At 44.6% G+C, this 21,803-nt stretch overlaps 2 protein-coding genes across 2 annotated transcripts in view; one reads left to right on the top strand and one right to left on the bottom strand.

Annotated features, from left to right (window-relative positions):
• The window catches only part of MAP1A (microtubule-associated protein 1A), a 20,666-nt gene extending 14,102 nt beyond the window's left edge, over positions 1-6,564 (bottom strand). Inside the window, exons 1-2 of the mRNA XM_011989199.1 lie at positions 6,321-6,564; positions 5,255-5,356 (exon numbers count right to left, since the gene is read on the bottom strand). Coding sequence (XP_011844589.1) covers positions 5,255-5,356; positions 6,321-6,558 — 340 coding nt within the window. The 5' untranslated portion in view covers positions 6,559-6,564. The remainder of the gene's footprint in view (positions 1-5,254; positions 5,357-6,320) is intronic.
• A 374-nt stretch (positions 6,565-6,938) lies between these two features.
• Positions 6,939-21,803, top strand: part of TP53BP1 (tumor protein p53 binding protein 1) — a 109,483-nt gene continuing 94,618 nt past the window's right edge. The window contains exon 1 of the mRNA XM_011989204.1: positions 6,939-7,171. The gene's annotated coding sequence lies outside the window, so the exon portion shown is untranslated. The remainder of the gene's footprint in view (positions 7,172-21,803) is intronic.

Raw genomic sequence — 21,803 nt, forward strand, 5'->3', positions numbered from 1 at the left:
CTGGTCCGTGACGAGGCACTGGAGACTTAACTGTTTCTTTGCCTTCACGACATCCGTGCTCCAGTGCTTTTGCTTGGCTCTGTGGGGCTGAGGGATTGTTTAGCAGCTCAAAGAGCTTCTACAATGTCCTATGGCCCACAGGACCTTTCTCCCCAAACCCTGCTTGGTTAGGAAATACTCTTTTAGCATCAGCCAAAAGACCAAAGCCCCATGCTAGGGCACAGAGCGAGGCTACAGGAGGCATGAGCTGCGTGGGCTCTCCCCCTTCTCTTAGAAACCATCTGCTCCCTCTCTTCCTCAGATGGACCCAGGGAGTGACCTTCAGTCCCTGGAGGAGCAGGAGACAAAGGCTATGGGCCCAAAAGCATGGGGTAGGAGTGGGGAACTGCTTAAGAGAAAGGTTGGGGATGGGGAGATGTGCTGCCTTCTTCTGAACCTCAGCCCTACAGAAACCAAGGAGGACAGAAATAAGTCTTATTTTAGGGTTAGAGGGTAGTTTGAAATTCTGGAGTGGACACATGGTCGCTAGCCTGCTGGGGTGGGGCACAGGGACCCTGAGAGCTACAAGAAGTTCTGTGGGAATGCAGCATAACACAGTAACCACACAGGCACTGATTCTTGGGATTCTTGAGTCATTGGATATGAAGAGACAAGTCCCTGAAGGGACAGGGAGCTTTCTGCCTTAGAGTGAAGGAGTTAACAAGCACCAAAATGGATCACCAGGGCCTCCGGACCAAGCAAGGTTGTAGGCCAATTATTAAATGTAACAGAAGTACTCTTTAGATTAAAAAAAACAAAACAAAACCCTATAATGACTTTGTAGGGTAGTTGGGTTCCTGCTCTCTCCTTGTCTCTTTGCCATCTCTGTATTATATTATTTTGATCCTTCTAATGTTGATCCTGTTTCCCTTAGTCTCTACCTCCGATTCAGATTTAGTAAAGTGCTCTAGGACTCAAAGGAAGGATCTGGAGAGCGACGGCACTTCCTTCCAACCTGAGGATGCCATGCTCTTACATAGTCCTTCCCTGCCCTCTTCCCATCCACCCTCCCCAGTCCTGGCCAGCTCCAAAGGCCTTCCTCACAATCACAGCCGCACACTCACACCCCAACACTAGCCCCACCCTTGCCCCAGGCTGCCAAGAGCTACTTTTGAAGGTCAGAGAAGCCAAAATAGTCTGTGCTCTCAGCATCCCCCTTAATTGCAGCCACAGGAGAGGAGGAGCTGAGTCACTAGTACTCTTGGGGGTTGAGGGGACAAAAGAGGAGCAATCCTTGCTCAGATCCGGGGATGCAAATCTGCAACAATGGCAACAACCCCGTTTGGGCAGCCATCTGCAGAGATACACAGGGAACAGGCTGAGTTCCGAGCATCACAAAAGGGAAATATCCCTCTTCTGCAACTTCATCGTTCTTATTTCCTCCCACCTCAAGCCTTCTATCTCCTCTCTGCTTTCTAGGGCTTTCTTGAGTGTGTTAGGAGGGAAACTTGAGTAGACATTTAGTTTACGAACAAAATAACATTTCCCAGACCAATAGACAGCCCACCCATATTCTCAGCTGCCACCCCCAAGGGCCACACCCTGGGCATGGTGCCAACTCACAGGGGAGTTTTCCTTCAGCCTTCACCCTCTGAACAGCTACCCACCACAACCAACTCTCCACCTGCTGTATTCCTAGGCTCTGCTGCAATGAAATGGTGAGATGCCAAAGAAGAAAGAGAGGCTTGAGCTGAGATACAAAGTAAGATACGAAAGCCCGGATTTGAGGCCTGATCCACCATTTTACTAATCATGCTGCTAAACAAGCGACTTAACCTCTCTCAAAGCCTGCTTCATAAACTATGAAATGAGTATAATATTAGTACCATCCTCCAATAATGTTGTGAGGTTTGAATTGTATAAAAGATGAAAAAAAAATGCTGCTTCATTCCTAGACTTCCAAATCTGCAATGTTCAAATGCCACTGGAAGTCTTTCTCCCTTTTGTGGAAGATTTCTGAGAGGTCATCTAGGTGATCAAGGAAATCATAAATCAGGATCTCAGACCAGATCAACTCTGGAGAATTCTTAGCTCCCGGGTAAACCTAGAACTAAAGATGCCAGCAGTATGAGACTTGAAATCCTATTCATGTCCTTGCTTTCCCATTTCAGAGAGCAATGCAGACCCCGGTTCTAGGGGTTAATGAGCTGCTGTATTAATTCAGGATAACTTTTGTATTGGTAGAAGTAATAGAGCTATCACTTCCTAAGTCCATCAGTGGAAATGGAGAGTCAGACCAAGGCCTCCAGACTGGTCCCTCAGCCTGTATTTTTATTTATTTATTTATTGAGACGGAGTCTAGCTCGTCGCCCAGGCTGGAGTGCAATGTCACGATCTCAGCTCACTGCAACCTCTGTCTCCTGGGTTCAAGCAATTCTCCTGCCTCAGCCTCCCGAGTAGCTGGGATTACAGGTGTGTGCCACCACCCTCGGCTAATTTTTGTATTTTTAGTAGAAAGAGCGTTTCACCATGTTGTCCAGGCTGGTCTCAAACTTCTAACCTCAAGTGATCCACCCACCTCGGCCTCCCAAAGTGCTGGGATATGGGCATAAGCCACCATGCCCGGCCCTGTGTTTTTTAGTCTTAGAATATTAGTTATGAATTATGAACCCCCTTCTATTTCCTATAGGTATCCAATAGTAAAAGAATCAGAGAGTTATTGAAACTCTGATTAATTGTCCTAATTGTTTCTGAATTTGTATTAGAATGCTCAGAAGATCCAGATTTTTTGTAGGGGTTAGAAAGTCACCACTGGAGAGACTACCTGGTGCAAAAATCACCTTTGAAAACTTTTACCAGACTTGACCACTAGAAGGAGCTGGGCCACTGACTCTTTATCAGAGGGTCCCTTCTCTTCTGTGTGTGGGTATGTCATTGTGGAGGGTGCAGTGCCTAGGAATAATTGCACTCTCCTTGTCACTGTAGGGTACATTTTTGTCTGCTTTCTCAGCATTTTGACCCAAGGCTTGAGGATAGGTGATAGGAATGGTGGCCCAGCCCGTGGGGTAGTCAAGCCATAACGCACTAGCATATCCCCTTGATCTCATCCCAGCTGCCTGGTCCCCTTTGCGTCCTTACTAACAGAAGGCTGAAGGGAGGGGCAGTGTCTGCAGCTGCTCTGGGCTGACTGTTGTTTGTGGGGACAGCTGAAAGAGGAGCCAGCAGGGGTGGGGCTGTGGCTGTCTTGAGCTGTGTGGGTTTTTCCAGGAAATTCTCTACTATTCTCCTGTGACATAGACAGACCATGATAAAAAATGTCCAAACCTAAAAATATTCAGTATGCCAAAGTAAGCTCTGATCTAGAGTACATGGCCCTAAGCCCCTGGAGGACACCACAGCCAAACTCTCTGATGGAAAGGGCCTAGTAGGTGTTTATATATCAGTGCTTGTTTCTAAGAAGTACCTGAGAATAACTATGTATTTCCCTGTAAGTGTCTTCCCAAGTATCCCTGCATCTTAATCTGAAGAATGGCTAAGTACTTTGGTTTCAATTATTTTCATTTCTTACATTATTCCAGAAAGCAGCCTACTCTCAAGTCTCTGTAGCCAAAAGGACAAGGTTAGAGAATTCAGTGTGAATTATTAACATCAGCAGATCATCCCCAAACTTCTGTTCAGTCATTAATTTCATCCTCTGTCATCCCTGTATCTGGCCTTGCACTAAAGCTCCTAGGAGTACTAAGTGGTAAAACTGCCGATTTTCATCATCAGCGATAATGGAGGAAGCCATGACATGAGTAATTCTAAACAGAAGCATTCTCAAAAGAGTGAATAGCCTTCTTTACAGGAAGCCAGTAACATCAGGAAGATGTCAGCCTTACATATACTAATATAAAATTGCTGTATCTATTCCTAGGCTAATGGAGCTTTAGTCATATTAGCCTTATTTTCTCCAACTTCCTAGCAGCATCTATAAGCATCAGTGATCAGGAAATGATCAAAGATTTGGCAGTTAGGAGCAGTGGAAAAGGAGGAGAGGTAATTAAGGAAAGGTGACTACTATACTGGGTAATTGACAATTATCTGTATAAGATATGAATTCAATCATTCAGTTGCAGTGACTGTTGACCTGGATGGATTTTATATTCCATTAAGCTGCATGGATTGGTGTGTCAACATTTTCCAATAACATAACAAGATACCTAGCTCTTTTTTTTTTTTTTCTGATGTGGAGTTTTTCTCTTGTTGCCTAGGCTGGAGTACAATGGCATGATCTTGGCTCACTGCAACCTCCGCCTCCCAGATTCAAGCAATTCTCCTGCCTCAGCCTTCCGAGTAGCTGGGATTACAGGCATGTACCACCACGCCCAGCTAATTTTGTATTTTTTAGTAGAGACGGGGTTTCTCTATTGGTCAGGCTGGCCTCGAACTCCCGACCTCAGGTGATCCCCCCCCCCCCGCCTTGGCCTCCCAAAGCATTGGGATTACAGGCGTGAGCCACTGCACCCGGCCTTAGCTCTTTTATAATAGCATGTAGAGCTTTCCGTAGTCACCTCACAGATATCTGTCATGGAATGGTAGTTCCTAAAATCTTATTTTCTCAAATCTCTAACCCACCCACTCTTCCCACCCAGCAGAATGGGAAACTGCATTACGTGAGCTTTGATTTGGGCCAAATCTCAGAGTACAACTTGATCTTGTAGCAGTAAGTTCAGGAGCCCCTTCCTCCACTCTGGATTTGATGGTGCCCATCATCGTGTAAGTACCAGGATTCCGCTGTGCCCTGGAGATCTGTTGGCTAAGCCAAAGCAGGAACCAGAAACCCTGAAACCTGTACAGCCTAAAGCAAAATGCTAAGCAAGGGTCTAGGAAGATGAATGGGGGATTCTGGGGTGTCTGTAAAGGGAAGCAGGGAGACCGGGGTATGCAGAAAGGGGAACACAAATGAAGAGAGTGAATTTTTGCATGAGAGATGATTGATCACTAAGAGGAATCCCTCGTTTCTTTAGTGCGTGTCAACAGCTATCCACAAACAATCCTCTTCTCAGGGAGAAGTTATGTCCTCCAGGCTCCTTCCACTATCAAACCATGTCTGCAAAGTATATTTGGTATGTGGGGACAGCTATGGAATTCCGTGACTTTCCTCCTCTATAAAGTTCCTCCCTTCTCCTCCACCCAAACATCCCGCAAGGCAACTTCTCCCAGGGAGACTGGACCACTGCTCTTCTGTGACCAGCTCTTACCCAAAGGACTGAAATAAAACATTAGTCCTAACCTTTGACCTCTGAGGAGAAGTGAGCTAGATGCCGGGTAATGAAGAGTCTCAATTGTTGGTTCAAGTCAAAGGATGACAGGTCAATGTTCCAGGAGAGAATCCCTGTGGGAGAAAAACAAAGAGGGTTCTGGATAAGGTTGCGGGTTGTGGGGTGGTGAGACTGCACGAACACTTTCAAGTTCATAGAACAGGTAAGGAGACGGAGGGTATATGGACAGTTGCCATGATCAGCCTCAGTGATGTCTCAAAGAAAGGTGGCTAGTAGTGGTATCTTTCTCCCAGTTTACGCCTTTTCTAGGCTTTGCCTGAGCCAGAGGGAGAAGGACAGAGTTTAGACTAAACTCAGTCATTAATGAGTTTATAGGTAGGAATTTTCTTGTAAGGTTCCCCAGTTGTGGTGGAAGTGACACCTAAGGGCCTATTCCCAGATACTGAGGGCTGCCTTCCCCACATTTACAGCTAAGTAGGATTCTAGGTTCGCCTTCTATGCTCCCTTCCTCGTCTCCAGCTCTCCACAGCTTGCTTCCACCCGCAGGTGGCTCCGCAGCACTGCACCACAGCCACAGGCACAGCACTGGGGAGGGAGGTGAGAACTTAGGAGCTGGTAGCCACGAAGGTCACTTCGTTGTTGGCTGCTGGCATTCAGAGATTTGAGATTTGTACGGGGCGTTCAGAAAGCTCCCCGTGCTGGCTCAGGGACCATAAAGAAGATACAGCAAGATAGGGACGTGGATTCTCCAGGGGATGGTGAGGACTTTCAGGACACCTGGTCCAAAACACTGCGGAGGAAGGTGTGACCAGAGGGGCCCCAGGTGCTGCACAGCGCTTCGCTGCCTCAGGGAGACTGCGAAACGCCACGGAGTGTGCGGGAAGGATCGGCAAGCGAGATGTTAGTAGAGAGAGAGGATACGGACACATGGCATGGAAGATGCAGGTGACAAGGGCGCAGATCTTAGGAAGTGCACGCTAGGGATGAAGATTCAGACGTATGCATTGGGAGTTGAATGCAGAAGGCGGAGAAGCACAGGGTGGAGATGCCTGAAGCACAGCCAGAACAGTGGCTCACCTTGTTCAAGGTGGGCCCGCACGGCCCTAAGCTGACTCTCTGTACCGATATCGCCGATCACAATTAGCAAAGAGTGCTTCTGCAGGTCCCAGCGTGCAGTCGCCACCGCGGCTCCGGCCTCGAACAGCGGCTCCGCGGGGTTCTGAGCCAGCGGTGCTCCGGGACTTCGGAGCCCCAGCCCCGGAGTCGTCTCCATGGCAACGCCGTGAGGCCGCGCAGGCCCGGCCTCGGTCTCCATGGAAACTCCGGCAGAGTGTTAGGCCGGCAGCGTCCGCTGCAGGGAGAGTGCGCGCTGTTCTTAAAGGCTGGCGGCAGGTGCCGTTCATTGGCTGCTGCCTGTCAGGGGGCGGGGCACAGGCGCCGCAGGGGCGGGCCACGGCCGGAGATGGAAGCTCCTGTTCTGCGGTCTCGCCAGGCCGGAGGGTGGTGGCCGCCTCTTCCCTCCCACCACGCCCTCCCCAGTACCCCCGAGAGCTTCCACTTAGACTTGAGCGGGGGTGGGGTCTCTGGGGGACCCACTGGAGGGGCGAGGCGGTTGCCTCGGCACCGGAAGAAGCTTCTAGTTAAGATGTGTCCCTGATAAGTATTGTCTGGCAATTCCGCAGCCTCGCCCGAACTGAGGGAAGCCATCTTGTCCCTGTCTGTCTTAGAGTTTGTATCGTTGCCTCCATCTGTGTCTGTGTGTCTGTATTATCGTTGTTTGGCGTTTTTGTTTTTTGTCACTTCCTGCCTGGGTCCTGCCCGAGGTCTCAATCCTCGGCTTCCCTGTCCTTGCCCCAGGCCCTGGGAGTGCTCTGGAAGGCTGCGCAGTTTTGGAGGGGACAGAATGACCTTCCGGCCTTGAGTCCCTGGTGAGTTGTTATTCTGAAGATAGCAGTTGGCTGGCTAGTCTCCATCTCTGCTGAGTGCAGGACTCGAGTGCAATGAGCTCAGACTGCAGCAAGGGGGATTTGAGTAAAACCTAGGAAAGACCTTCCCATCTCCAAGTGATGTGACAGTGAGACGGGTCTCCCTCAGGAGACTGTTGTATTACTCCCCCTCTCCCCGCTCCCGGGAGTTCTTAAAACAGAAGGGGCAATGTTTGCCCCAAAGAAGAGGTGGACAGTTTTAAGATCAAAACCAGAGAGGTTGGGAAAGGACTGAGGAGGCCTTGCACTGTTTTATGACTGACTGGAACATCTTTGTAAAAATGTCTGTTAGTCTAGCCTCCCCCATTCCTCAGTGTACCTCTATCTCCTCCACACGCCAGTCTTCTTTTACCCAGGATAGCGAATCATTCTGTGCATGTATGTGTGGGACCGCCTATATTTCACCCTAGGGCTCCAGCAGTACTTTTTTTTTTTTTTTTTGTCTCGTTTGCCTTCGCTTTGGAAATAGTACAGGGAAGAAAGGAGCACAGTACCAGATTCAGCAAGGCTGCCTGTGAGCCACATTCTAATTGGGCAGTGTCTGCATGTTAAATACTTCACAGTGGCCGGGCTCAGTGGCCCACGCCTGTAATCCCAGCACTTTGGGAGGCCAAAGTGGGCGGTTCACTTGAGGTCAGGAGTTCAAGACCAGCCTGGCCAACATGGGGAAACCCCACCTCTATTAAAAATACAAAAATAAGCTGGGCGTGGTGTTGGACGCCTGTAATCCCAGCTACTCGGGAGGCTGAGGCAGGAGAATCACTTGAGCCCCGGAGGCGGAGGTTGCAGTAAGCCAAGATTGCACCACTGCACTCCAGCCTGGGTGACAGAGTGAGACTCTGTCTCAAAACAAAACAAAAACTTTACAGCAATCCTGGCCCCTACCAGGGAGCATGTGTTACAGGCAAACAGCCAGTCCACTCTGCAACCAATTTGGACATGGCCCTGAAAATCCTTTTTGCAGCAGAAAGGGGAAAATAAGAGTACTGGTAGAATGTCAGATGGTGAGGATGCCTCACCCTCTAGTCTCATGACTATGACACATGAGACAGTGTTCCGCTGTACCTCTGCCCCACCCCACCCCCCACTATTTGTGGATCTGAATCTGGAAAAGAGCTTGGAGAGATGTGCAGGCCTCCTCTTCTGCAATCAGAAAAAGAGTACCATGTGGAGGCAGAGAGCCAGAATAGGTTGTGGGGAGAAAGAGACAGTTTCCATAGCAACTATAGAGATGAGGCCTCTAACTAGCACAGGGTCTCAGTATAAAGGTCAGCAGTAGTTAACCAAAGATTCTGCTTTCATCAAGTCTGACAAAGAGAGTAGACAATAGATCTGAATGGTATAGGGAAGGATCACACACTGATTAGATGGTAGGGGCAGAAACTCAGCCTTGTGATCTCAGGCCCTGCTAAAATTGGGTTTTATTAATTATAGTGCAAATGTAGATTATGGTAGTACTAAAATTGCTTATGTGTGCTGGATGAGTATTTTGCAGGCTCATTGCCAAAGGCTGACAATGTCACTGAAAGATTGGCTATAGGTGTCTGTTAATTCTCTTCTTTCCTTGGTTAACAGTATTCCAGCCATTCTACCAGGTGATGATTCCAGTATGATTATGTTGTCAGAATATGTATATATATTTAGAGACAGAGTCTTGCTCTGTCAGCAAGGCTGGTGTACGGTGGCATGATTGTAGCTCACTGTAACCTCAAACTCCTGCGCTCAAGTGATCCTTGCACCTCAGCCTCTGGAGTAGCTAGGACTATAGATGCATGCTATCACACTGGACTAGTTTGTAAAAATTTTTTGTAGAGACAGGATCTTTGTGTGTTGCACAGGTTGGTCCCAAACTCCTGGCCTCAAGCAATCCTCTTGCCTTGGCCTCCCAAAGGACTGGGATTACAAGTGTGAGCCACTGTGTCCAGCCCAGAATTTTTTTTTTTTTTTTAAGACGGAGTCTTGCTCTCTTGCCTAGGTTGGAGTGCAGTGGCATGATCTCAGTTCACTGCAACCTCTGCCTCCCAGGTTCAAGCGATTCTTCTGCCTCAGCCTCCTGAGTAGCTGGGACTACAGGCCTGCGCCACTACGCCCAGCTAATTTTTGTAGTTTTAGTAGAGATGGGGTTTCACCATGTTGGCCAGGCTGGTCTTGAAGTCCTGACCTCATGATCCACCCACCTCAGCCTCCCAAAGTGCTGAAATTACAGGCATGAGCCACTGCGCCTTGTCCAGAAAATATTTTTAAATGTTAAATTGCATATGGCACTGTCCAAAGTGCTCTATAAAGAAAACTGTGGCCAGGAGTGATGGCTCGCATCTGTAATCCCAGCTGTTTGGGAAACTGAGGCGGGTGGATCACTTGAGCCCAGAAGTTCAAGACCAGCCTGGGGTACATAATGGAACCCCATCTTTACAAAAAATACAAAAATTAGCCAGGTGTGGTGGTGCGTGCCTGTAGTCCCAGCTACTCAGGAGGCTGAGATGGGAGGATCAATTGAGCCCAGAAGGCAGAGGCTGCAGTGGGCCGAGATCTCGCCACTGCACTCTAGCCTGGTCAACAGGGCAAGCCTCTATCTCAAACAGAAAAAAAAAAAAAAAAGATAAAAGAAAACTGTGGAGCATTAGCATCTGTGTCCCAGAATTTTATAACAAAGACAGAAAATGCTCTGATACATATGCATAAGACATAGAAGGCTGATTAAAAAATTAAATACATATATGAATTATGAAGAATTTAAAAACCTATTTTGAATTTAGGAAGTGTGCTATGGCAGAAGCCTGGTAGTAAAACGATGCTATTCAAAGGCCCTTCCAAGGGTGTTACCAGTGGAGGGTCTTGACTATGAGTTGTCCAGGTTCTTGGCATATTGAACAAAGAATTGGACTAGCGGGGTGCAGTGGCTCACACCTGTAATCCCAACACTTTGGGAGGCTGAGGTGGGTGGATCACCTGAGGTCAGGAGTTTGAGACCAGCCTGGCCAACATGGTGAAACCCCACCTCTATTAAAAATACAGAAATTAGCTGGGCATGGTGGTGGGCACCTGTAATCCCAGCTACTCGGGAGCCTGAGGCGGGAGAATTGCTTGAACCCAGGAGGTGGAGGTTGCAGTGAGTGGAGATCGTGCCACTCTGCTCCAGCCTGGGTGACAGAGTGAGAGATCGTCTCAAAAAAGAAGAATTGGACAAAATGCACAAACTAACCAATGGAAGACAAAAGCATAGATTTATTGAAGTGAAAGTACACTCTACAGAGTGGGAGTGGGCTCTAGTAAGTGGCTCAAGAGCCCCAGTTGCAAAAATCTTCTGGGGCTTAAGTACCCTTTAGAGGTTTCCTATTAATGACATCCTATGTAAGTGAAGACTTGGGCTGCCACCTATTGGAGGCTGAAGTGGTGGCTTGGCCCGTGACCAGTCAGAGGCTGAAGTGAAGTTACACCCTATGCAAATGAAGACTTGGCTCCCACCAGTCAGAGGCTGAAGCGAAGGCTCCCTGTCTCCAGACCCTATTCTCCTCCCTCAAGGGGATTATTAGGGACCTGTGATATGCATGATTGTCAGACACAGGTAATAGTGTTTGATGGCTATGGAGCTTCCTGTTTTGTTTCATTTAACTGTTGACCCCGCGGAATGACCAAGTATGATCTTTTGGGAGCTCTCCAATTCTGTAGCTTCTTCCACAGTCTTGTCAAGCAAAATTGGCAGATATAGTGGCAGACCAATACTTTTGAACTATTTGTGATGAAGTACCCTTGAATTGTCAAAGGTGTCTAAGGATCCACCACTGAAAGAGGAAGTTAGAAGAGATGCAAGAGGAAGGCACTGTTATAGGCTCTTTCCTTGGTTATGCACTGGAGTGGGCACAAGGCAAAAGATCATATAAATCTCAAATGGTTTGAAAAGTATTGGCTAAGTTTAAACCAGTTAGGGAATTCTCAACCCCCAGGCCTTCATAATGTATAGTGATAAATTATCCAATAGGTAAATTAAGCACACTTTTAACAAAGTGGGAAGGGCGTCTCTTAAGTTTTTCTGGAAATAATTTCATATCTGGCATTTAAAATAAAGTATTAAAGTTGTCCTCATGAAAAATCAGAGCTTTACTTGCAACCAGTTACACTCGTATTGAATTATGTGTTCATGGGAGAGAAGAACATCATAATTCTTTCAATGCTTAAAGTCTCTGTAAGATTTAAGACAGCTCTGGCAATTCATAAAGAAAAGATGCTGGCCCTTCTCTTCTAGCCTGATTAATGTCATTAGTTTTTCTGGGGGTCTGAGCTCATTTGGCAGAACTCCAGCCCTGCTCTTTGGATTGCATGGTTTTATCCACCAAAATATCCAAAGGGAGCTGCATACAGCTCAGATTCCCTCCCTGCACTCAGTTCTGCCTATAAAGCATTCTTACACAGAGAGAGGCGTGTTGGATTACAGAAGTGCTGTGTCAGAGGCTTATCCTTGGCTTTTGGGGGAAATACTATGATCATAATGCATACCAGCAGCCATAGGGTCACCTCAGCCTGAACAGCTGGTTTGTCTGCAAAGGCATGGAGTAAAATAACCTTTAAAAAGGCACTGAGTAAAATAATATCTAAAAAGGTTGAGATGGGGAAGAAGTCTGCATTTATTACTATGTCTGGGCCACAGAGGAGGCCCACAATAAATATTTTTCTAATTATTATTTGTTAACATTAAGTAAATGGGCAGAGCAATGGGACTGGGTTTATCTTCCACCTGCAGAGCATTGCAAAGGACAATGAAGAAATTTCCCCTTTTTCTTCCCTCACTTCCCACGTTCTTTTGTTTAAGAAAGTGATTCCCAAAAGTGAAAAAATTAATCTATCAATACCATCTTTCCTTATCCATTCCATTAGCCTGTGAGATGGAAGGTAGTGTTTGGCTGTGACCTCTGATACCATCTTTTCTTTTAATCTAAGCAAAGCTACCTCTTACTGCGGGGATCTCTAAGGATTTTCTCTGTGGTGGTAGAGATGATAGTGGTAAAGAGGATTGAAACCCAACTATATAACTTAGTTTTTAGTCCATACCTGTGTGTGAATTATATTTTGCATTTTTTTCCCCAAAGTATTCATAGAATGGAGTTATTTTCTTTCAAGGAATGCTTGGGTTGAAGAAATGTTATTCCCTTTACAGTATCACAAAATCACAAATACTTTGTGTCTTTCTTATCAGTTCCTTCTTGAAGATCCTTCATAATATGCCCTAACTTCCCTTTCCAACATTACCTCCTGCAAATATCCTGTTTTTATTTTTCCAATTTTATTTATTTATTTTTTGAAACAGAGTCTCGCTTTGTCACCCAGACTGGAGTGCAGTGGCACGATCTCAGCTCACTGCAACCTCCGCCTTCCAGGTTCAAGCAATTCCCTTGCCTCACCTTCCCGAGTAGCTGGAATTGCAGGAGTGCACCAACATACCTGGCTAATTTTTTGTATTTTTAGTAGAGACAGGGTTTCACTATTTGGCCAGGCTGGTCTTGAACTCCTCACCTCAGGTGATCTGCCCGCCTTGGCCTCCCAAAGTACTGGGATTACGGGAGTGAGACACTGCTCCTGGCTGCAAATATCCTGTAGTAACCCTTTTTTCAGTCAGTCTGAACCGCTTGCCTTTTTCTCATTCTTGTATTTTTTGTTTAGGCTGTTCATTTTTCCTTGAATACTCTGTTTTCCTGAATTCTTATCTAAGGGTTTATTTATTTACCTTTACCTTATTTGTGGAATAAAGATTCATCTCATTCCACAAAGGATTTAAGGGATATGACCGAACTCAAACACAACTGCTTCTGCAAAACTGACTTTCTTATTTACCAACTATGTGAACTTTGGCAACTTGCTTATCTTCTCTGTGCTTTAGTTTCTTCATCTATAAAATTAAAATAATAATAGCACCCCACCTTATAGGGATTATTTTAAGAATTAAGTGGAACAACCTTTTAAATATGCTTAGCACAATGCCTGGAATTCATTCATTCATTCATTCATTCATTCAATAATATTTATGGCCAGGCACGGTAGGTCACACTTATAATCCCAGCACTTTGGGAGGCCAAAGCAGGAGGATCACTTGAGTCAAAAGGATCACTTGAGGTTGCAGTGAGCTGTGATCATGCCACTGCACTCCAGCTTGGGCAGCAGAGCAAGACTCCGCGTCAAAAAAAATTTGTTTTAATTTATTGATTGATTTGTAGAGATGGAGGTCTTGCTATTTTGCACAGGCTGGTCTTGAACTCCTGGCCTCAAGCAATCCTCCCATCTTGGTCTCCCAAAGCGATGAGATTACAGGCTTTAGCCACCATTCCTGGCTCTCCCGTATACATTAAATTGTCTCTTGATTACCTATAATAACTAATACAATGTAAATGCTATGTAAATTGTTGTATTGTTTGGGAAATAATGACAAGAAAAAAAAAGTCTGTGAATGTTCAGTACAGATGCAACCATCCTTTTTTTTCTGAATATTTTCAATTCATGGTTGGTTGAATCCACAGATGCAGAATCCCCATATAGGGAAGGCTGACTATATTTTAAAACACTACAAAGAAGAATCAGGAGAAGGCAGGGCGAGACTTCAGACTAAGATGTAAGCCTGACATCTGTGGAAGGAGAGAGGGAAGAAAGGAGGATTGGAAAGGAAGAACCTTATCCTACTTATCTAAGAAAATTATCTAGGAAAGTTTTGGCTATGCCAAGGAAGAGTCCTTAAACCAGAGGCACCTGTTAAAGAAATCTTGCATCTTAACAGGAACGGGCCTGCCATTGTATTCCTGCTGTGCTTAACCATTGGCTAGGATCAGCCTGTGGGAAACATGCCCTTAATGCAAATGTGATGGTAGAGCCAGAAGGGCAGCAGGTGGAGCCATCATTTAATTATGCTCTCTGTAAGCACATATCAGTGGTGCATTTTCTTTCTTTCTCTTTCTTTTCTTCTTTCTTTCTTTCTTTCTTTCTTTCTCTCTCTCTCTCTTTCTTTCTTTCTTTCTTTCTTCTTTCTTTCTCCCTTTCTTCCCTTTCTTCCCTTTCTTCCCTTTCGTCCCTTTCTTCCCTTTCTTCCCTTCTTTCTTTCTTTTTTTTTTTTTTTGAAATGGAGTTTTGCTCTTGTTGCCCAGGCTGGAGTGCAATGGTGTGATCTCGGCTCACTGCAACCTCTGCCTCCCGGGTTCAAGCAATTCTCCTGCCTCAGCCTCCCAAGTAGCTGGAATTACAGGCTCCGGCCACCACGCCCGGCTAATTTTTTTGTATTTTTAGTAGAAACAGGGTTTTGCCATGTTGGCCAGGCTGGTCTTGAAATCCTGACCTCAGGTAATGCACCTGCCTCGGGCTCCCAAAGTGTTGGGATTACAGGCGTGAGCCACTGTGCCCAGCCCAGTGGTGCATTTTTATGGTTGCCACAGTATATACTGCATGGATAAGTTTATCTGAAATTCTAGAATGGGCAAGACTAATCTACAGTGACAGAAAGCAGATAAATGATTGCCTAGGGCTGGTAATTGATTGCAAAGGGCACAAGGGAACTTTTCGGGTGGTTGAAATGTTCTATATTTGATTGGGGTCATAGCTACTCACACCTGCGCATGCACGTGCACAAATGGATGCATGTGTATGCATCCATTTATTGAACTCATCAAACTCTACACTTAAAATGGGCCCAATTATGACTGGGCGTGTTGCTTATGCCTGTAATCTCAGCACTTTGGGAGGCCAAGGCGGGTGGATCACCTGCGGTCAGGAGTTCAAGACCATCCTGGCCAACATGGTGAAACCCCATCTCTACTAAAAATACAAAAAAAATTAGATGGGTACGGTGGCACATGCCTGTAATCTCAGCTACTCGTGGGGCTGAGGCAGGAGAATCACTTGAGCCTGGGAGGCAGAGGTTGCAGTGAGCCAAGATTGCGCCATTGCACTCCAGCCTAGGCGACAGAGCAAGACTCCGTCTCCAAAAAAAAAAAAAAAAAAAAAAGGGTCCAATTTTAATTGTACATAAATGATGTATAAAGTTGACTAAAAAACACAAGATAGGCCGGGCATGGTGGCTCACGCATGTAATCCCAGCACTTTTAGAGGCCAAGGTGGGCAGATCGCTTGAGGCCAGGAGTTCAAGACCAGCCTGGCCAACATGACAAAACCCCGTCTCTACTAAAAACACAAAAACTAGCTGGGGGTGGTGGTGTGTGCCCGTAATCCCAGCTACTCGGGAGGCTGAGGTACAAGAATCGCTTGAACCCAGGAGACAGAGGTTGCAGTTAGCTGAGATCGTGCCATCGCACTCCAACTGGGGTGACAAAGTGAGATTCTGCCTCAAGAAAAAAAACAAACGGCTGGGCACGGTGGCTCACGCCTGTAATCCCAACACTTTGGGAGGCCAAGGTGGGCGGATCACGAGGACAGAAGATCAAGACCATTCTGGCTAATATGGTAAAACCCCATCTCTACTAAAAATTACACGCACAAAAATATAGCTGGGCGTGGTGGCGGGCACCTGTAGTCCCAGCTACTTGGGAGGCTGAGGCAGGAGAATGGTGTGAACCCAGGAGGCGGAGCTTGCAGTAAACCAAGATCGTACCACTGCACTCCAGCCTGGGCGACAGAGCGAGACTCCGTCTCAAAAAAAAAAAAAGAAAAAAACAAGCATGAGATATCACTTCACACTGACAAACCAAATGTTAGTGAGAATGTGGAGCACCTGAAACTCTAATATGTTGTTAGTGGAAGTATAAAATTATACAATAATTTTATTTATTTATTTTTAATTTTTTTAGAGACAGAGTCTCGCTCTGTTGCCCAGGCTGGAGTGCAGTGGTGCGATCATAGCTCACTGCAACCTTGAACTCCTGGGCTCAAGTGATCTTCCCACCTCAGCCTCCCTAGTAGCTGGTACTACAGGCTGGCGCCACCATGCTTGACTAATTTTTAAAACATTTTTTTGGAGAGATAAGGCCTCCCTATATTGCCCAGGCTGGTCTTGAACTTCTGGGTCAAGCGAGCCTCCCACCTCAGCCTCCCAAAATGTTGGGATTACAGGCATGAGCTACCGCACATGGCCTACAGTCATTTTCGAGAACTATTTTTGGCAGTTTCTTATAAAGTGAAAGGAGCACACATCCTATGACCCGCAGTTCCACTGCTAGTTATCTACCCAAGATAAATGAAAACAAACATTCACAAAATGAATTGTTTATAAATGTTCATAGCAGCTTTATTTTATAATAGTCTAAAACAACCCAAATATGCAGTAATAGGAGAATTAATAAAACAAATTGTGGTACATACAATTGAATGTTGCTGAGCAGTGAAAAAGAATGAAGTACTGATGCATGCAGCAACATGCAAAATGTTGAGCAAAAGAAGCTGGACACAAAAGACCACATACTGTGTGATTCCATTTATATAAAATAGTATCACAGGCAAAATTAATCTATCGTCATAGAAGTTATAATATGAATGCCTTGTGGAATGGGGATTGACTGGAAGGGACCATGAGTGACTCTCTGGAGTGATGAAAGTGTTCTATATATTGATTGATATGTAGGTTTCCTGGCTGCATACATTGGTCAGAGCTCATCAAATTACTGGCCAAGGACAGTGGCCTATGCCTGTGATCCCAGCATTTTGGGAGGTCAAGGTGGGAGGATTGCTTGAGCCCAAAAGTTCAAGACCTGCCTGGGCAACATAGTGAAACCCCATCTCTACAAAAGAAAGAAAAATTAGCCAGATGTGGTGGTGCATGCCTGTAGTTCCAGCCCCAGGGAGACAGCTGGGAGGATCACTTCAGCCCAGGAGCTGAGCCCAGGAGTTCAAGGCTGTGGTGAGCTGTGATCGAGCCATTGCACTCTAGCCTGGGCCACAGAGCAAGACCCTGTCTCTTAAAAAAAAAAAAAAAAAAATTACACAATTAAGAGCTATGGATTTCACTGTATTTAAATTTTTCCTCAATAAAAAAATCAGTCACTAAAAATAAAAAACAAAATGAAAGACACAAGCCTAACTATTGAATTGGTAGTATAGTTTTAAATGATTTTAAAATACAATAATTTAACTTTATACATATATATGTTTTTTAGACAGACTGTCACTGTCACCCAGGCTGGTGTGCAGGGGCATGATTACTGCTCACTGCAGACCTGACCTCCTGAGCTCAAGTGATCCTCCTGCATTGGCCTCCCAAAGTTCTGGGATGTGAGCCACCATGCCTGGCCTGTTCATTTTCGTTGGGTGTGTTGATGATGTTCTTATGTTTACGATATTCTCTTTTATTTTATTTTATTTTATTTCTTTGAGACAAGAGTCTCACTGTGTTGCCCAGGCTGGAGTGCAGTGGTGCGATCTCTGCTCACTGCAACCTCCGCCTCCCAGGTTCAAGCGATTCTCTTGCCTCAGCCTCCCAAGTAACTGGGACTACTGGTGCCCACCACCATGCCTGGCTAATTTTTGCGTTTTTTTTTTTTTGAGACAGAGTCTCGCTCTGTCGCCCAGGCTGGAGTGCAGTGGCGCGATCTCAGCTCACTGCAAGCTCCGCCCCCTGGGTTCACGCCATTCTCCTGCCTCAGCCCACCACCATGCCTGGCTAATTTTTTTGTATTTTTAGTAGAGACTGGGTCTCACCATGTTAGCCAGGATGGTCTCGATCTCCTGACCTTGTGATATGCCTGCCTCGGCCTCCCAAAGTGCTGGGATTACAGGCGTGAGCCACCACGCCGGGCCTAATTTTTGTATTTTTAGTAGAGATGAGGTTTCACGATGTTGGCCAGGCTGGTCTTAAACTCCTGACCTCAGGTGGTCCACCCACCTCAGCCTCCCAAAGTGCTGGGATTATAAGTGTGACCCACCAAGCCTGGCCTAAAATATTCTCTACATTTTAGACACAGAAGTATTTATGAATAAAATTATATGATGTCTGGGATTTGTTTAGAAATCAGTTTGGAGGAAGTGGGTGGATATAGATGAAATAAGATTGAGCATTTGTTGGAAAAAAATAAAAGAAAAACAACAAAAGAAGATTGAGCATTTGTTGATAATTGTTGAAGGTGGATTATGTAAGTACATAGCTTTTAAATTTTTCTCTATTAATAAAAAAATAGTCTCTTCAAGCTTTTTGTTATAAGCAACCAGAAGGGCGAAGTTGCCATCAACTGAGATGGGGAAGGCTGCCGGTGGAGTAGGCTTGGTAGAAGAGATGAGTTCAATTTTAAGCATGTTGAATTTGAGATGTCAATTGGACATCAAAATGAAGATATTGAATAGGCAGCTAGATACATAAATTTGTAATTTGAGAGAGAGGTGTGGGTCAAAGATATAGTTAGGAGTCATTGGCATATAGATTGTATTTATAGCAATGTGACTGGATAAAATCAAGAAAGGAGTGAGAGTAAATAGAACTTAGAACATAGTAAGTGCTCAAGAAGTATTCATTATAACCACGACTAAAATTCTTTCAATTTCTGTCTCACAATGCCTACAGAACTTTTATTGTATCTTGTACTATCATTATTTGTATGTCTTATCTCCTTCCTAGATTGTAAATTCTTTGAAGCTAGAAACTAGATATTATTCATCCTTATACACTGCTCTCTCTCCACCACCACCATGGAGCCAAAATGGTACCTTGCATTTAAGTGAATTGAAATTAATAAATGCACCTGAGTTTGTGAAGACACTTTTGGTCAGTTTTATGGGTTTTCTGACTTGCTCTGACTTTGGGTTCTCGAGACTCTGTGTGATGTGCTTATATGTGAGTAGAGTCAAGATGCATTACTGTTATTCTTGCCACTAGTTCGTTAGCACACTAGCTCTGTACAGCCCAGATCAGCCTTTGAGACCTAGCTCTACTGAAGACACTACAGAAGGGATATGCTCAGAGTAGAGTGGGAAAGGGTAATCATGACACAGGAAGTAGGATCCAAGAGTAGGCACTGTGTTCATGCAATGTTACTTTTACTTTATTATTTATTCATTGTTTTAAATTTTATTTTGGGTTCAGGGTACATGTGCGGGTTTGTTAAATAGGTAAGTTGCATTATCACCGTGTTTGGGGTACAGATTATTTTGCCACCCAGGTAACAAGCATAGTAACTGATAGATAGTTTCTGATTCCCACCCTCCTCCCCCCTCCCCCCTTAAGTAGGCCCCAGAGTCTGTTGTTCCCTTCTTTGTACGTAGACATTACTTTATGTACACACACTACCTCAGAATATGAGTAACCATTTCATAGCTCAGCCACTAGGACACAGTGGTGTCCTTGACCACTGAAGTCTTCTCTTATATTCTTTTTAGATTTCTCAGCCCCAGAACATAAAAACTCCTTTCTTCCTATTGAAACTTAAGAGTTTAGGAATAACTGCTTTTTGTTTGTTTGTTTGTTTTTGTTGTTGTTTTTTAATTTGCAAAATGAACTTTTCTCACTTTCTACCACCCTGGGTCTGATTTCTGGCAGTTTCCATAGTCTAAATATATTCCTTCTCTTGTCCTCATGCTGTTCCTATGTTAGGTACAGGTTAACTTTTCTTTAGTTTTGCTTAGTACCAAACTGCCCAGCTCCAATCTTGGATAATTTAGTACCACTCTCTTTCTTTATTTTTTATTTAATAACCACAGTATAATTATCAAGATCAGGAAAATAACATTGATTTGTTACTAATCTACAGACTTTATTCAGATATCAACAGTGCTCCCATTAGAATTATTTATAGAAGAAGGGAAACCAAGTTCTTGTCCAGGATTCAGTTCTGCATCATCTGTTGCATATAATGGTTTTGTCTTTGTAGTCTTCTCAAATCTAGAACATTTCTTGAGACTTTCATTGTCGTTCTTGACCTTGGCAGCACTTCTCTCTCTCTCTCTTTTTCTCTCTCTTTGGAGAATAGGGGCCGTTTATCTGTAGAGCACACATTAATGTGGGTTTATCTGATATTTTCTCATGATCAGATTTAGGTTATACATTTTTGGCAGGAATACAATTAAAGTGTGATATATCCTCACAGCATCATATCAAGTGACACAGATAGCTTTTTGTCCCCTTACTGGTATATTAACTGAGATTAGTTGGTTGACTTGGTGAATATCAGGCTTCTTCACTGCAAATTTACCACTTTTCTCTTTGTAATAATTCAGTACATTTTAGGGAGATACTTTGAGATTGTGTATATACCCTCTTTCACCATATTATGAGTTTTAGGATTAATGATATTTATTTTGAATCATCTTTATTGTGAAATATAGCACATATAAAGTGAATAAAATAAAATATAAATGTACAAATTTATGAATTATAAATAGTATACCTGTGTAATGCCTCTGGTAATAAAAAATAGAACATTTCCAAGCACCTCACATGCCTTTTAATGAATTACAACCCCACTGTTCCCTATAAAATTAACCATACATTCTGACTTTTATTGCAATCCTGTTATTACAATTTTTTATGATCTAAGTATGCGTCTTTAAATATTAAAGTTTAGTCTCATTGAAAAACTTGTTTACTGTAGTAAAATACACATAAATGTATCATTATAATCATTTTTAAGTGTATGGTTCAATGGCATTAAGTACATTTACATTGTTGTGCAACAATTACCACCATCCATCTCCAGAACTTTTTCATCTTCCCAAACTAAAGCTCTGTAAATCATTAAACAATAAATTCCCTTTCCTCTCTCCTCCTAGCTCCTGGCAGCCACCATTCTACTTTCTCTCTTTCTGAATTTGCCTACTCTAGGTACCTCATATAAATATAATCGCACAATATTTGTTCTTTTGTGTCTGGCTTATTTCACTTAGCATAACATTTTCAAGGTTCATCTGTGTTGAGCATGTTTGTATCACTCTCAATTTTTATTCTATAGTACTGGCTTCCAGGAAGTTAGGAATTGGAAAGAAAGCTGAGATGGTGGAGGAGAGCCAGGATTTATCAAGTCACAGGATGAATTTTGAGGAGGGAATGGCAACAGCATCAGACACTACAGACGTCAAAGATAATGAGGTAATTTGTTGTTGTTGTTTTTTGAGACACAGTCTTGCTCTGTAGCCCAGGCTGGAGTGCAGTGGCGCGATCTCGGCTCACTGCAGCCTCCGCCTCCCAGGTTCAAGTGATACTTCCACTTCAGCCTCCTGAGTAGCTGGGAATACAGGTGCACACCACCGTTGTATTGTTAGTAGAGACAGGGGTGTTCACCATGCTGGCCAGGCTAGTCTTGAACTCCTGAGCTCAAGCAATCAGCCTCCCTTGGCTTCCCAAAGTACTGGGATTACTTGAGCTACCACGCCTGGCTGATAATGAGGTAATTTGACAAGAAAATTTTAGAACCAGTTATTAGCATGTTTTGAGTAACTACTTTGTGTCTGGCATTAGATTTATGGAGGTTGAAGCCAGACTGCAAACACAGAGAAGTAGAGTGGACAGGAGATGCTACTTGGATGTGAAGATTTGATTACTTCTATACAAAGAGGGGAGAGGCTGGGCGCCATGGCTCATGCCTGTAATCCCAGCACTTTGGGAGGCCGAGGCGGGCAGATCACCTGAGGCCAGGAGTTTGAGACCAGCTTGACCAACATGGAGAAACCC

This window comes from Mandrillus leucophaeus, unplaced genomic scaffold (assembly GCF_000951045.1).
Source record: "Mandrillus leucophaeus isolate KB7577 unplaced genomic scaffold, Mleu.le_1.0 Scaffold35, whole genome shotgun sequence".
Lineage (NCBI taxonomy): Eukaryota > Metazoa > Chordata > Mammalia > Primates > Cercopithecidae > Mandrillus > Mandrillus leucophaeus.